General features: G+C 31.8%; 1 protein-coding gene across 1 annotated transcript; it reads right to left on the bottom strand.

Moving 5' to 3' along the window:
- Window positions 1-3,153: 3,153 nt before the first annotated feature.
- Window positions 3,154-6,447, bottom strand: LOC119830975. The gene is made up of 9 exons (XM_038354167.1): window positions 6,329-6,447; window positions 5,962-6,076; window positions 5,584-5,635; window positions 4,907-5,018; window positions 4,500-4,638; window positions 4,297-4,422; window positions 4,019-4,176; window positions 3,609-3,748; window positions 3,154-3,443 (listed from the first exon to the last, which is right to left on the bottom strand). The coding sequence occupies exons 1-9, from the start codon at window positions 6,445-6,447 to the stop codon at window positions 3,154-3,156; spliced, it is 1,251 nt and encodes a 416-aa protein (XP_038210095.1).
- Between the last annotated feature and the right edge of the window lie 8,736 nt (window positions 6,448-15,183).

The following is a 15,183-nucleotide window of genomic DNA, read 5'->3' as shown; positions in this document are numbered from 1 at the left end:
GATATATCAATGGCAGTGACATTGATAACTTGTCACTTTTTTTAATAACCAACTTGGCCCAGTATATAAGTGTATAATCTATGAACTTGGCAACGTTTGAAACAATAGAGCTCATAACAACTTTTTTAACGAAAATAAACTAGATTTTAAAGCGTTAAAGTATGTTTTTCAGTTGGGATTATTTTTAAGGACTATTTGAACCGAGAGAGAGAGAGCTATGATTAAGGCACTGTGTCTCGTTCTTTCATCTTGCCAGCATATATTTTCTGTGGTGCCAATCTAAAAAGGACGAAACATAATTGATATATTTCATCTCTCATTTTATAATTTATGCTTTATTATTACTCTTTCACATGTCAAGTCATTGCATCAGTTTCATCAAAGTTTTTTTTATTAAAATTTATTAAGGCCATATTTCAAAATAAAACGGTGAATACGTCTTGTCCAAGTGGATGCAGTTTATTATTCATTACACATATTATAGTGACCGTGATTCGTACATTATGTAAACTAGCTCCTTCTGTTTTACTAAATACATACATTTTTCCCCAAAAATGCGACAAACGATGAAAAACAAGAAATCAATTTCACTTTTCCTAGTTGTCTGTTCGTTGTATCCCGCAAAACGACACACGGGTTTGTACCTAGGGGAGGTATCTTTTTAAAGAAAAATATTACACACGTTTACATAATTGTTTATTGAACTTATTAAATAATTCCATAATTTTTTTCCTAGTGAAACATACAAAATAAGCGCTTTTATTATTTCAATATATCCGACTTTAAGGCTAAGTTCAGATGAACGCGCGGTGCCGAGCGTCACCGCGCGGTAGTAGCATTCACATGACGGCATTTGTACGCGGGGCAGTCTGGCATCAATAATTGATCAAAATGGACGTGGAGGAGGCAATTTGCTTATAGATTTTATACCGAAGGCTGAGACGTCGCAGAAGACATAGACGATACTGGGTGCATCCCATTTTGAGTGAAAGACTTTCTTCAAGCCTGTTCATCACTTTATATCCCGACCTGAGACTACATGAAGAAAATTTTTTTAACTATTTCAGGATGTCGGTTGCATCTTTTGATTTTTTGTATGATTGTGTTGAGAACGATTTAAAAGTTAATATTCCAGATAGCATCTCTCAATCGGTACAGGTTTGTAGAAGTTGAACCGCGCGGTACCGTGCGGTTACTCGCGGTACAAGAACTAGCGCGCGTGTCGGAGCGCGGCGCGCGGTTTCGCGCGGTGATGTAGACGATACTTAGCTGTTTACTTTCATATTTTTGGATCTTGTACCGCGCGGTGAGTCTCTCCGCGCGGTGCCGCGCGTTCATCTGAACTTAGCCTAAATCAATGAAAAATGTGATCGACCACCCGGCGACTACTAGCTTTTCTTAAATGAATAAAGAAGTTGAGTATATAGACGAGAGTATTTACATTGACCCTACAAAGACCGACGTTGATGAATAATTAGGTCTTAGAATTATTAAAAAAGAAAAGAAAAGCGAGAAAGTAAATCGTTTATTTCATTACCTCGCTTGAATAACTAAACGAAAATGTTGCAGCGTGGCACTGAAAAGGAGATAGTGCTCAGTATATATTATACTCATCATCATCATCATCATCAGCCCATATATGTTCCCACTGCTGGGACACAGGCCTCCTATGAGGGTTCAGGCCATAATCCACCACGCTGGCCAAGTGCGGGTTGGCAGATGTCACATGTGGTCGAACTTTTGATTCTTGGACATGCCGGTTTCCTCGCGATGTTATCCCCAAGCGCAGATAAATTGAAAAATCTATTTATTTCCTGCACGCTCGCCCGGTCTCGAACCCCGACTTATCGATTTTGAAGTCCGAGGTTCTCACCACTGAGTCACCACTGCTATATATTATAACTAAAGAGAATATTTATAACTTCATCTAGATACCTGATAATAAATTAGTAACATTTTACCTATGTTCGGTAACCTCACATAGGTTGACTTAGGTTTCAATAGTAAAATCTAAATGTATGAAACGAACATTGGTAAAATGTTACTAATTTATATCAGGTATTGTTAAAAGAACTAAACGGAGCTTTTATGAAGGCTGAAATTAACGTTTACTTTTTCAAAATATTCGTTTGTTTCATTCACATTAATGATAAGTGATGGTTTTAATAAAACCTGCTTTTTAGTACATTTACCAAAACCATTTATATAAAAATTATTTCTTAAAAAAGATTATCCATTTAAAAAAACACAAAAAAAATCTCAAATTCCTGAAAATCTCCGGGGATTTGATATTATTGGTGATGGGTTAATGAGTCACAAACACTATTTATTTAAGTATTGACTTTATTTTAAGCAAAAATATCGGGAATACATACAGTCACTTTAAATGTCACGGAGCAGAGAGAAAAAGATCAAGCGTGAGCTGGTGTTGCAAGGCGCAAAGTTCAAAAATTACAAAATTATATTTAACAATTGGGAATTCCTAAACCATAATTACATACTCAGTTGTTTATTGTTACTGATATTATAACCATAAGGTCAATAAATTTTATTACGTTATCCATGCCTTACCCTCACACATCACCCATTGGTAATGAAAAACTCAATACGTCATATGGGTTTATAATGAACGCTTCTGAAGGAAACGTGGTTGAAAAAATAAATATTTCAGTGAAATAGCACGGAAAAAATCTTGTTATTTCAATAGAAAGGAACACATTTCCTTCACTTATTTATCTCGGTCGGCTCGCTTTTCAGTCGAGAGAGCACGGTCCTGTTAAAAATACGTCCATGGAACAAGCAACACTAAGGTGGTAAATTCTTCGTCCATGCTATAACTATACTCACCGGGCACACACGTCTTCAGAAACTACACAGTTGCGAAGATTTTTACGAAGCAGGTACTCAATGAAGACCCTGACCTAGTAAAAAGTTTAGTGCAATTTAGTGCTATACTGCTGCGCCGGCCGCCACTTGCTTGGCACACGCTCTAATTTGGTATTAGCTTTAAATGATTTTAGTATAATGTTTAATTTTTTGAAACAATAACAAATTTAATATTGTAGCTGCACATACTGGATAGCAAATAAACATGTTGAAGGAGGCTGAGGAAATATATGGTATCTAATAATGATGGAATTAGTTTATATTTATTTAATTTATCTTTCCAAGTGCAAATTTTTCATTGTATTTCAGGAACATCTTTTGTTTCTTCTTTGAACCACGTTTTGGCGGAAACTCAAGTTCAACACTATCTTTCTTCCAAAGAACGTAATCAGCAGTCAAATTAAATTTACTTTGTTTCTTAGTCAATTTTTCATTAGGTTTACTATCTGTATCTTGATCAAAAGACTTATCATGTTCAATCAATTTATGATTATCATCAATATTTTCGTCGCTTTCAATCGTATCAGCTTCATCGGTCTTCGGTACCAATATGGGAACTGTAACATATATATTACGAATGTTATAGTGAGTATTGAGTATTATAGTGCCAAACAAAATATAAATAATATGAAATTTTTAATGTAAAACTTATTGATGACTGTTACTGTAATATTACGTACGTTCGTTGTTATTAAGTCAGTATTTTAAGTAATATAACTTACCACAGCGCGATAAAGAGCTAAGCATTTTAATATTATGAATCAAAGTGTTGCTCATGATAGCAATTACATGTCTTTCAAGTAAAAATTTGAAATGGGAAATCATTCTGTTCGCTGGGCCTTCTATGGTCAGAGATTCCGGTCTGAAACATTGATATGAGATGAACGATAGGAGCATGTTGTGTTCCGTTGTGGAGAATATGGTACATGCATAAGATGATACATCTGTTTCACTGATTTTCTTATCTGTCTATTTCTTCGATCGTTGCTCCCCACCGGGAGTCCCTGGGGAGCTTTCGGATTTACGCTTACACATAAGTAATTTAGAAAATATAGTTCACACCTCTGCGGCTTATTTAAATATGTACTCACCATTCAACATCAACTAGTTCTAAAAATCAAAACGTACTTACGTTGCTTGCTGTATATATTCAAACTCCAGGTCCACTGATTCAGGATCTTTGACCATAGACAGAGATATATGAGCTACAAGCTCATTTGCTGATAAGGTCAAGGTGCCACTTAGAGGAGCTGCACCCATAGAAACAGTGGCGTCGTAAGAATATGTGACCTAAACAAGGTGATTGTGTTGAAAAACTTATCTATAGGTATAGTATTCCACTATGAAAAACTAAAAGTTATGAGTAATTAAGAAAGCGTAAGAAAATACGTTGAAAGTCAATGTTCATACCTTTAAATTACTAAATCCAACGAAAGCATCAATTTTACGAATAGCGTTTTGTTTTATTCCCGTTGCAATGGATCGTCTGTAAATGCTATCTAAGCCACGTATTACACCATCTCTTAAGTGAAGTTGCTATACAAGGAAAAACCTTTTAAAGATTTATTACTTAATTTATTATAAACCGTGGTTCAAATAAAAATTATAGTTACCATTCCATTGATAGCATAAATTGTAAACTTCGGTAGTTTAACCGACCCAGCCTTGACCTGGTGCAGTTTTCGTATTATTACATTTATGGCGTTGTCTGTGAAATCGTTTAATGCAATACTTTTTTCTTTGTCATATTTCCTAAAAGAATTAAATTTAGTTCTGGTTGTTTATGAATAAAAAAAATACTAATAAGATCAAATAAAAAAAGTTACTTGGAACGCATTACGAAATTAGTTCTACGTTTAAATTTTTTTCAATTATTCATTACAATTTACAGCTGTGTGCTTTTAAGAATTAATACTCGTATGTAGTATAAACTGTTGTTTGAAGAGCATTAAAATTAACATTGATTACACAGATAAAGTCAGTTAGAGACAGATATATCATTAAGGAAATCTCAACGTACTGGAATTCTGAATTCACTCTTCTACCAGACAGGCCGAAATACATAAGGTAATCATTGAAGTAATCCTTCAACCATTGATTCAAATCTATTTTTAATCTATCCATGAAAGTATCTGTTGAGAACAAAAAATAAGGAATTAACTAAAAAAAATATATATTTAAGTATGCAAAATAAGCTTCATTCATTGTTATACATTTGTGAAATTATTTAATAAAAGTAGTTTTTAAAATATAACTATTTTTTAAACCTTTAATGAAATCTCACTGTTTTTATATCACTACTAGCTGCACCCGGCAAACGCTGTTCTGCCTTACTCTTATCGTTTAGTGGTATGAAAAATAGATGTTAGCCGATTCTCAGACCTACCCAATATGCTTACCAAATTTCAGAGGAATCGGTCAAGCCGTTTCGGAGGAGTATGGCAACGAAAACTGTGACACGAGAATTTTATATATAAGAGAAGAAGATATTTTCTTTGCATTTGGGAGCAGTATCATATGATGCTCGAGTAAAAACATGAATTTACTTTCTTTCTTGATGTACGTTTAGACTAAATAATCTTAAAAACTGTTATTAATTTTTTTAAATGATTATTGTTAGAAGCTAAGGCTTAAAGATGATTTTTCTCCTTGTTGCAATGAGCTAATGTGTTTCACTTATCAAAAGTAATTACTTACCGATATTTCGTTTATCTAATCGGATTGGAGGAGATGATACATTGCCCTGATACTGAAATTGACAAAATCGGTAGTAAGTACATGAAAACTATTAAATATCTGTGGGTATACAACAAATAGGTATATTATCTGAAAAGCTTACTTTTAAATAGGTTTAAACTACTATCAAAATATCACGACACTTCTAAATAAATTAACTAGTCCCTATATATATATCATATATATTTTAAAATAAACGAAAGGTCACGCAACTTTTATCAATCCTCGTTTCTAATATTACGGTTCTAATAGAAAATTCATAAAATAAAAAATTGTGGTACAAGAATGGTAAATCTTAAATAGGATCTATTAAAGATTTGCTTTTTCCTCATAACTCACCTCCATTAATATATCATCCATTTGAATTTCTGATATGGTCAGTACCAAATTGAGACGAGTACTCAGTAGTCTATAACGACCTTCCATAATATATCTAACGTTTTTCAACATAAATCTGTAGTAAATATTAAAGTTAAAAAAATAATATAAAAAATGCAATATGGTTACCTACTAAAAAAATTTTAAGTAACGGACACATTTCTTTATTTGATAAAAATTCTCTAGTCTGGTCAAATTATATGTGTTTAAATTATTTTATGGTTTAACTGAATATGGTGTATTAAGCTATCTTAAGAAGATGAGATACAACAAACAAACAAAAACAAACTTCAGTTTTTGTGACACTCTTTAAGCTGCTAATACTTACTCTGCTTGTCCGAAGGTGGGTACATAGAAGAGGTCAGAAGGATTTTTATCGGTTATAGTTCGGTCGTATGAACCAATGAGATGCAAGTCGTTAAGAGATATACGAGCTCGTAGCACCATGTTCTCCAGGTCGTTGTGTAGGTATTGTATCCTGAACTGGGTATCGTTGCGTAATTTCATACGATGGAAGAATCTAGAATATTTATAGTGCTGAATACTTGTTTTTGTTTCGCTTTAATTAAACAACAGATAACAGAGCCATAGCCTTAAATCCGGATAATTTTGTAAAGATCTTTTTGAGATACGTACCTGTAAAAATTTGTCACATTTCATCAATATAATGAACATATATTTGAACCAATGAAGGCTGCGTTGGTGCACCTAATACTGCCCTATGGAGATTTAGATGCACTTAAATTTTAACCGATTTACTAATAAATTTTTTCAATGTAACATTTGAAATTTTTGTTTTTACAAAATTAGTTTCCATTTCTGTATGGGAGTAATTTACTGGCAGACGTAATTTCTAACTTTTGCTAAAGTCGAGCTGTAAATAGGATGGCCTAACTAATTTGTATTCACATAGTATTGCGTCCACGAACCAAACTCATGAAAAAAGTTGAAGCGCAAAAGTGAAGACCAATATAAAACTGGCTCTTTTTTAGAATATTCTTGTATTTGATTATTTTGTATATATTTAGTCTATTTTGTTAAACACACTGATTTAAAAAATATTTTACATAGCAACTTGATGGTATTAGAAGCGATATGATTTTAGCTATAAAAAATAATAAAAGTCTAAATCTACACTATTTACAGAAGATTCTGGCTAAGCAAAATCTGCTGTGAGGCAATTAAATCCAGTTTCTTTGCTCGATAACAATCTCATTTTACGGTAATGATCACAGTTGGGCGTAGACATTAAACGCGTCCCATAAAATCTTGTCTTTCAGACGTAAAGATTATAAAAAAGTATTATTCTTTAGAGTACAGTACGTAGGTCCAGTATCTACATAGTAAAATAATGTGGTATCTTAGTTGATCGATATAAAGAAGCTGATGATGTTAAAATAATATAGATAATTGGAATGACCATATTTATATATTAGTAATTATTTTTCTGTGTTCATTTGTTTTCTTTGACATTCAACAACGATTTGTTCATAAGTGAGCCTTGTCTCAACTATTACTATTTCACTATAATTATACGTTAATTACGTATGCGTGTTATGCTTGAGAAACTACTACGAGAGCTTGTGTAATTAATACAAATTGATTCGCTGCTGTGGTTACGTCTAGTTAGAAGTGTCGATTTTAATAGTTTAGGTTTATAATATGCCATAAGTTTTCTTACAAGATAGTATTGGGCATTCTCATCATGCAGAATCCGCCAAGGTTAATTCCAGCAGGTATAAGACCTCGGTTTCCACCAACTTGATTGACCGTACGTTCTGCCACTCCTCCAGATTTTAACATCATCTGTTTATAAGAAAGTAACCATGGTTTATATAACTATGGTAGAATTCAAAAGAATATAAGTCTCTATATGATTTAGTTCTTAACTTCACGCACAATCGATATGGCAATATGTCGATATCAGCATTCGAGGCATCATAAATCACAGCTAACAACCAAGTCGAGACGCGATATGCCCGTGGTTTTGAATTTTATAATATTGCAAACGTCTTCTTTATAATCATATTATACTATATAGCGTAAGCGTCTGGACTCCCTTTTATGAAGGCACTCGAACCCTAATCCCTGTCTAGTCGAAGTAATGAGTGACTACTTACTGCAAGCATTTCAGCATCAAAATTGTCAATACCCACAGCTTCTTGGTAATTTTCGCGGACTTTCGCGTATTTTTCTGCAAGATGATTCTACTTAACTACAATATAAATTTGTAGAGGGCGATTACTTAGGACAATTATTAAATTCGTTGCGTTTATAGCAACATTCAATCGACAAATTAAAAAAAATATATAAGTCGATTTATTTTCAATTGAAGCAAAAATAAACAGTTACCATCTAGCTCATCTAAGATATTGAAGTAATTTTTGACGTTAAAGTTTGGCCAGCAATTATGAAGCTTTTGAGATTTCTTCCTTTTTTCCTGTGGGTGGTCATCGTCATTATTTTCCTTTAAAGGTATATTTTGTTCTTCATCATCAATTTCATTTTCTGAAAAGTAAAAAAAAATATAACCAGTAATTCCACGCGCGCAAAGCCGCGGGCGGAAGCTAGTATTCCATATTCGTAATATGCGGGAATACCTTTTTACAAAACTTACCATCAGTGTTTTGTCTGAGATGCGTTTTTGTAACAACTATCGATATGTAAGAAGAAATAAAAAATATAATAATATTGTGACTATTGCATAACATTTCAAAAAAATTGCTTTTCCAGTTATAAAATTTATTTAAATGCACTCGTTCACTTCATGTATGGGTAACTTTTTAATCATAAAATTCACTTTTAATTAACATTCGACTGCGTGTAATCGCTTAAGCTTATTAAATAGGATTTCCATCTGGGGAATGATCATGTAACATTCAGTACCTAAGCTTTAGCATGCACAACAATCGTATTTTCTCGTGGACTTTGTTCAAAAATATGTTTTTCGGTATTTACCTATTTTTTTTAGCGTAAAATGAAAAAGAAGTAGCGCCGAAACTTTATTGTTTTGAGTTGTATTCTTAATAGGTGTGTTAGAGGCAAATGAACCCGACAAAATACAGTATAATACACATGTCTTAAAGTATTTGTTACTTTTTATTTGATGTTGCATATGTTTAAATATACTTAGGTACATATTATTCTATTGGTTGTTTTTTTATAAAGTTTGTTAGATTCTTTCATTAAATTTTATATTATATACAGTGTACGTGTAATTTATTTTAGTGCAATTGTACATAACGACTTGTAAACATAACTTTACAAAACATAAACCATCAAGTCTTAGTTAGGTGTCATTTGATTTCAATCTCCAGGAATCCAATTACCTCTGTCCAAAATGGATCTTAAAAATTAATTTATTACGCCTCTTGGTTTATTTAACTACCAAGAAAACTATCAGGTTAAATATTTGCTTTCAATTAATTTTGGAATGCCGTAAATTTTTTATTTCTTCGTCTCAACGCGAAATAATATAACGTTTGAAATGTTTTATTTCTATTTATTTTATTTAATCTTGACAATTTTTAAAACACAGTCGTTTAAAATCGATAAAACCGTAAATGAGTATTTTAACAGCGGTAAAGTTAAACTTATTTTGCTTCATCAAGTTTAATTGACACAAGCTAAATTTTTGTGTTTGTTCTAGAAACTTTTTCTAATTTTCAACAAGAATGGCAGAAAAGTCGGAAGTCATATGAAAGTGCTATAAGATTAGTAAGTAATTTTGCCTGAAACATGAATGTTATGCAAATTACCATTTCTTCTTATTGTATTTTTAAAGTATTTCTTACAGGATATTGTTTTATACTTATGACATATGTATTTTTTATATTTCCAGGGAATAAATAAAGACGTTTATTGTAATAAACTAAATTATTACCTATTATTTTTATTATCATATCGAATGTTTTTAAAATAATACATAAGAAATACTATAGAATTTGTTTATACAACCTTTATTAGCCCTATTCAAATTCAACCCCTTTTGAGAAAGTTGAACTTATTATCTGCATTTTCAATTTCAGGCTCTGAGAGATAACTATGGATATAAAGGGATGAATGTGTACATCAGAAAGTCGGTAGACTCGCACAGAATAGCAAATGGGTTCTATGTTCACGACAATGTAGTTGGAGTGTAAGTTATATGTGTTGCGTTTGAATATTATTTTAATTTCATCCGACTTCAACAAAGAGGAGGTTCTCAATTCGACTGTATTTTTTAGATTTAATATTCGATTTTTTGAATCCTATTTTGATATATTTTTTTTGTATGAAAGCTAATGCCTCCCTTTAGGTCCTATTAATATTTGGTCTAGTTCTCACAATATGATGGCGCTTAAGTTTTTTTGTCAATATTATATTTCATTCGTTATAAATGTAGGTACCTTTACTTATCTATGCCTTTTTCATATTCCATTTCATACAATGTTTTATTCATCCTTCACGGTGTAGTGAGGTAATTTTTAATTCCGAGCTCATTATTGCCCTCTATCTAAGTCTCGTGGGATTTGAAGCTTATTTGCGAACCAATCACTGTTATTTCATTCCAAGATAGTACTTAACGGATTATTTTTTTTTAAAGAAAGTGAAATTTTCTCTTTAGATTTTATTTCGTAACCTAAATAGATAGATATGTATCTTTTTAAAATTGGTCATATGATTCCCCTTGGTATCTACAATGTGTCGGACAGTTTGTGGTAAATATATTATCCTTAGTAAAGACAAAACCATTTGTTTAAGACTATGTCAAGACATGTTCTTGGGCGAGCTACCGCATTTCACAACACCAGAAGTGACGATGGCTCTCGCCTCGAATGCTTTGCGAATAGAGACGGGCCTCAGCAAGATGTTTTTGTACACTCAATACATTCTATTCCGGAATTATACCGATGAAGTGACAAATGGGAGAAACCTGAGTGATCATTCCCCGTTTTCATTGCAAGACGTGCATCATGTTGGGCCTTTGGCGTAAGTTTTTTCATCTGTCTTGTGATAAGGAGCAATTGTTGCCGATGCAGTATGAAATAAACGACTTTAAACAGAGTAACTGTCGAGTTTATTGCTGATTCTTCTCTGTTGAAGCGACGTTCTTCTGAATTAGTTCTTCGTTTAAAACTAAAATCTTCACTTTTCATAAACATTAACAGAAATAAAATGTTAAATTTGTTTTATTATGTGAGCATATTTTAATTTACGTAACGAGAAAAGCAACAAAAAATCTTTATAAATTTCCAACAATGATGCACAATTTTGCCGGTTTCAGCATAACTGCAGAAGATTGTACACTGTCTGGGTACGCTATCACGAAACTAAAGGGCCAATCAGTCGACTTGGGACATAATACGTTTACAGTCTCCGACTGTAAATTTTCCGTTGAGGTAGATAAAATACATGGTACTTAACTCGTAGAAAGATCCACTGGGTTGGTTTGAGATGTTTTTTTTTTATAATTTATCAAGCAGGCATTTTAGCACAGTTCTACCTGATGTAAAGTAGAAGTGATCTAGGTGGTGACATGCCTGCTTGAGAGATACCTATTCATATTATATACCTCTCGCCTTAAAAACATCCAGATTATAACTGTTTGGAAAAACGGCCGCCGGCAGAGAATTCCAATCCTTAGCAGTTCGGATAAGGAATAAGGTGGTGAAGCGTTTAGTGCTCGAAGTAATAAATTAAATTCTTTAACGAATGTATTGTTATAATCTGTATTTTTACATTAAGAAACTCTACCAAAAAATACAATTAACGGTGCCTAATATGAAAAGATTTTATTTATATACGCGTTATATTCCATACTCAATTGTTATTTACAGTCTCTTCTATTGATCTATAATACGAAAACATGATTGATGAATGATTTTATAGATTTGAATTATAAGCTGCATATATTTTTACTTTTCAGATTTCTTCTTTAGGAATGGGTTTAGCTCCCGTCACAGCACCGTATTTCAATAATCACCAAAGTAATTGTTCTTTTTTTGTTTCGTTTTTGAAAGTCACATTTAATACGATTTTGAGTTTTACAAGTAGCGTCACAGATAATATAATAATATACTTGTAGTATTTACGTTCATGGAAAATACATATTTTATTTAGGTAGAATTCTTGAGAAATTAATATCGAAACCACTTCGGGAGGAATTGGTGCCTAAACTACAAGGAAGTCTTCTCACCTACGTGAATACATCTAATATATTTGGTGATAAATTGATGGAATATCGGTAAAAAAATTTATTTTTATTAAACGTGTCGATTTAATAAAGGCAGTAATTTATAAGGGCAGCCGGCCTAACATTCCCGTCATGACAAAATTTTTTCGCGTTTTGTCGAGTTTTTATCATATGTCTGTTTCTCTATTGTCTCTAACATGCTCGAAGTCACATGTTAAAAGAAGATATACCTACTTGATAACGAAAAATATTATCGAGTTCTGAGGTAAACACTGAGGTAAAATATTTCTCCTTGTCATTTTTTACGGAGAGAAAAGATTATTCATTGTTTCTTGTAAATAAATAAGAATGTAATAATATAGTAGATCTAATGATATTGTAGTTAATTTTTAATTTAAAGATTCTCTTTTTCATTATGCCTCTTCTCGCGCATATTTTTTGAAGCTATACTTTTATATTTAAGGCAATTTCAAACAAAACTGTTCAAAGAATCATCTAAATATTTCATCAGCAATATAAGGGCTTTAAACAAAAACACAGTACGAATAAATCAAGGAGCCATCCTGTTGAAGCCCTTTTCTGTAACATGGAATGTGGTAGATATTTAGTAGTACTCAGTAGTATTTATTTAGTAGTATATATTATCATTTTTCATTACATTTATTTACGTAAAAATATCTAAGATAAATAATTTTGCAATGGATATTACACACAAACTCTATATGTGTTGACTAAATGTAAATTTATTTCGACTTATCGAATTCTATTTTTTATGTAACAAATTTATAGGTTCTTATAATACGAAAAGCTTTCAAATAAATATTGTTATTTCAGTGTATGGAAAAACCATGTAAAAGAAGTGTATCACTAAAAGATATATATTTATATGGCTTGGATACTGTTTATTCGTCACATAGCGGAGGACCATACAAGTTGCAAACGACTAAAATTGGTGAAGCTATATGTTATAACTACGTACAGGTAAGTTGTGGTTATCCAAATGATTGCTCATTCTAAGACCTGTTTTTGTAACAGAAGTTTTCAAAAAAGGAAATAGTTATTTTCTACAAAACCTACCAATATAGGTGGAAGTATCACACCATTAGATTAATAGATTCTCAAAAGAAACTTATCGAACACAAAAAGAATCACGCCAATCGGTTGAAAACCTGAGTCATAAAACCCCACGAAAAGTCGAATTGAGAACCTCAACTGAGTATAGATTTCATCTTTATAATAATTTAATTAACAGATTATTAAATGTCCTTTTAATATTGTTCATTATAAAACTAAGTATACATCACAGTTTTAAATAGAATAAAATTTCAAGAACTCATTTAATGGGTTTACTTGAAAGCGCAGGCCATTTGTCTGTGAGACTAATTGGTATTGTCTACAGGACTTTCCTTAACTATGGTCAAGATAGTTATTTTACTAGGATTAATATACAACGATAACGTTTTTATTTTATGGTAGGTACGTGGAAGAATTGGTTTCAAAAATGACACCATTTCAACTGATCACGACTTTTTTGCTGAACTCTACGATGTTACTATTAACATTGAAATAGACATCGAAAAAGATATAAACGTATGCGATTTCTTTGATTGGAGGTACGAGCAATATAATAGCGTATAAAATATTATATTTTGTGTCGACTTCTTCGTGAAATTATTTTATCTATTATTATATTTTTTAGAACAATTGAATTATCAATAATTGGTTTTAAAGGAAATATTCAAGAAAGAATCAATGCGAACTCCTTAATTAGTGGACACTTGATAAATGAAATTCCAAAAGTATTAATTGATCACACATTGCAATTGTTTAAAAGTAACAAGAGGCCCACGAAACTATCACAAAATATTTCACACGAAAAATTGAGCGACATAAATACGTCAGGACATTTATCAAAAAGTTTTGAATATCAAGAAAATAATTATGAAGAAGACAATAACAAATTTGCTCCTAAAAAGAAAAAGTTTGACAAAAGAGGAGAAATAAGTAAAGGGGGTACAAACAAACAAATAGAAAACTATCACGGAAAAAAGAAATTTGATAAAAGAGGCGAAGTAAGTAAAAAGGTAAAAATGATAAAGGCAGAGTCTTCAGCATCAAGTCAAGAAGCAGATACGAGTGATGGAAGTGAAACGCAAACGAATCAGAAAATTCATCCTGGTGATCGGGGTGATGAATCTTCAAGTTCAATGTCTTCTTCATGAAAAAAAGATAATGGGTGTTTAATTAGTATCATTACACAAGAAATTAGTTCATTATATATTCTTGTAGTAATTATTAAAAGAAACGAATTTAACCCATACTATATCGAATTAAAATCTACTCATTAATACATCATGTCAATCAAACACAAGAAAATACATCATGTCAAGTCATTCCATACAAATGTCAATTTCTGTAAAATTCATTGCAATGCGTGGATTGGCATTACATGTGTTTGATTTTTTATCATAGTCCAGGAGATGATAAGTACAATATCCTGTAAGATATCCTGACTATAAATGTTATATTGTATGTAGTCATTTGATACATTCGGTAGCGAGCCAATTAAGATTTTATTTCAGCGGGCCTGTTCAAACAGCATATTGTATGAAGTGTTTAAGTATTCAATGTATGAATTACCAGATTTCGTTACATATCTGGCAATTTTGGCATGTTACTGTCATGACCAAAAGAAACACTCATTTTTTTTTTCATAAATTTGGCTGATAAACCTTTATTATATAAATGAATATAAGAAGTCTTTATGCGAAGCAAATATAATTATGTTTCATTAAATATTTTTTCATATTGTATACATTCATAAGTATATTCTAGAAAATAACCACAGAATCGTAAAATTTTATATTTTTGCTTTATCACCAATTTTAGCGTCATTGCCGTAATCTTATTTCTTTAGGTTACGTATGAACTCCAATAGTGTTTATGAATATGGCAACACAATTTAGTTTCTAGTGTAGTGGATGCTTATGGGCGGAGACTCGTTTAAC

The sequence above is a fragment of the Zerene cesonia genome, chromosome 12, assembly GCF_012273895.1.
Source record: "Zerene cesonia ecotype Mississippi chromosome 12, Zerene_cesonia_1.1, whole genome shotgun sequence".
NCBI lineage: Eukaryota > Metazoa > Arthropoda > Insecta > Lepidoptera > Pieridae > Zerene > Zerene cesonia.
This window is presented reverse-complemented; position numbering and strand designations above follow the sequence as displayed.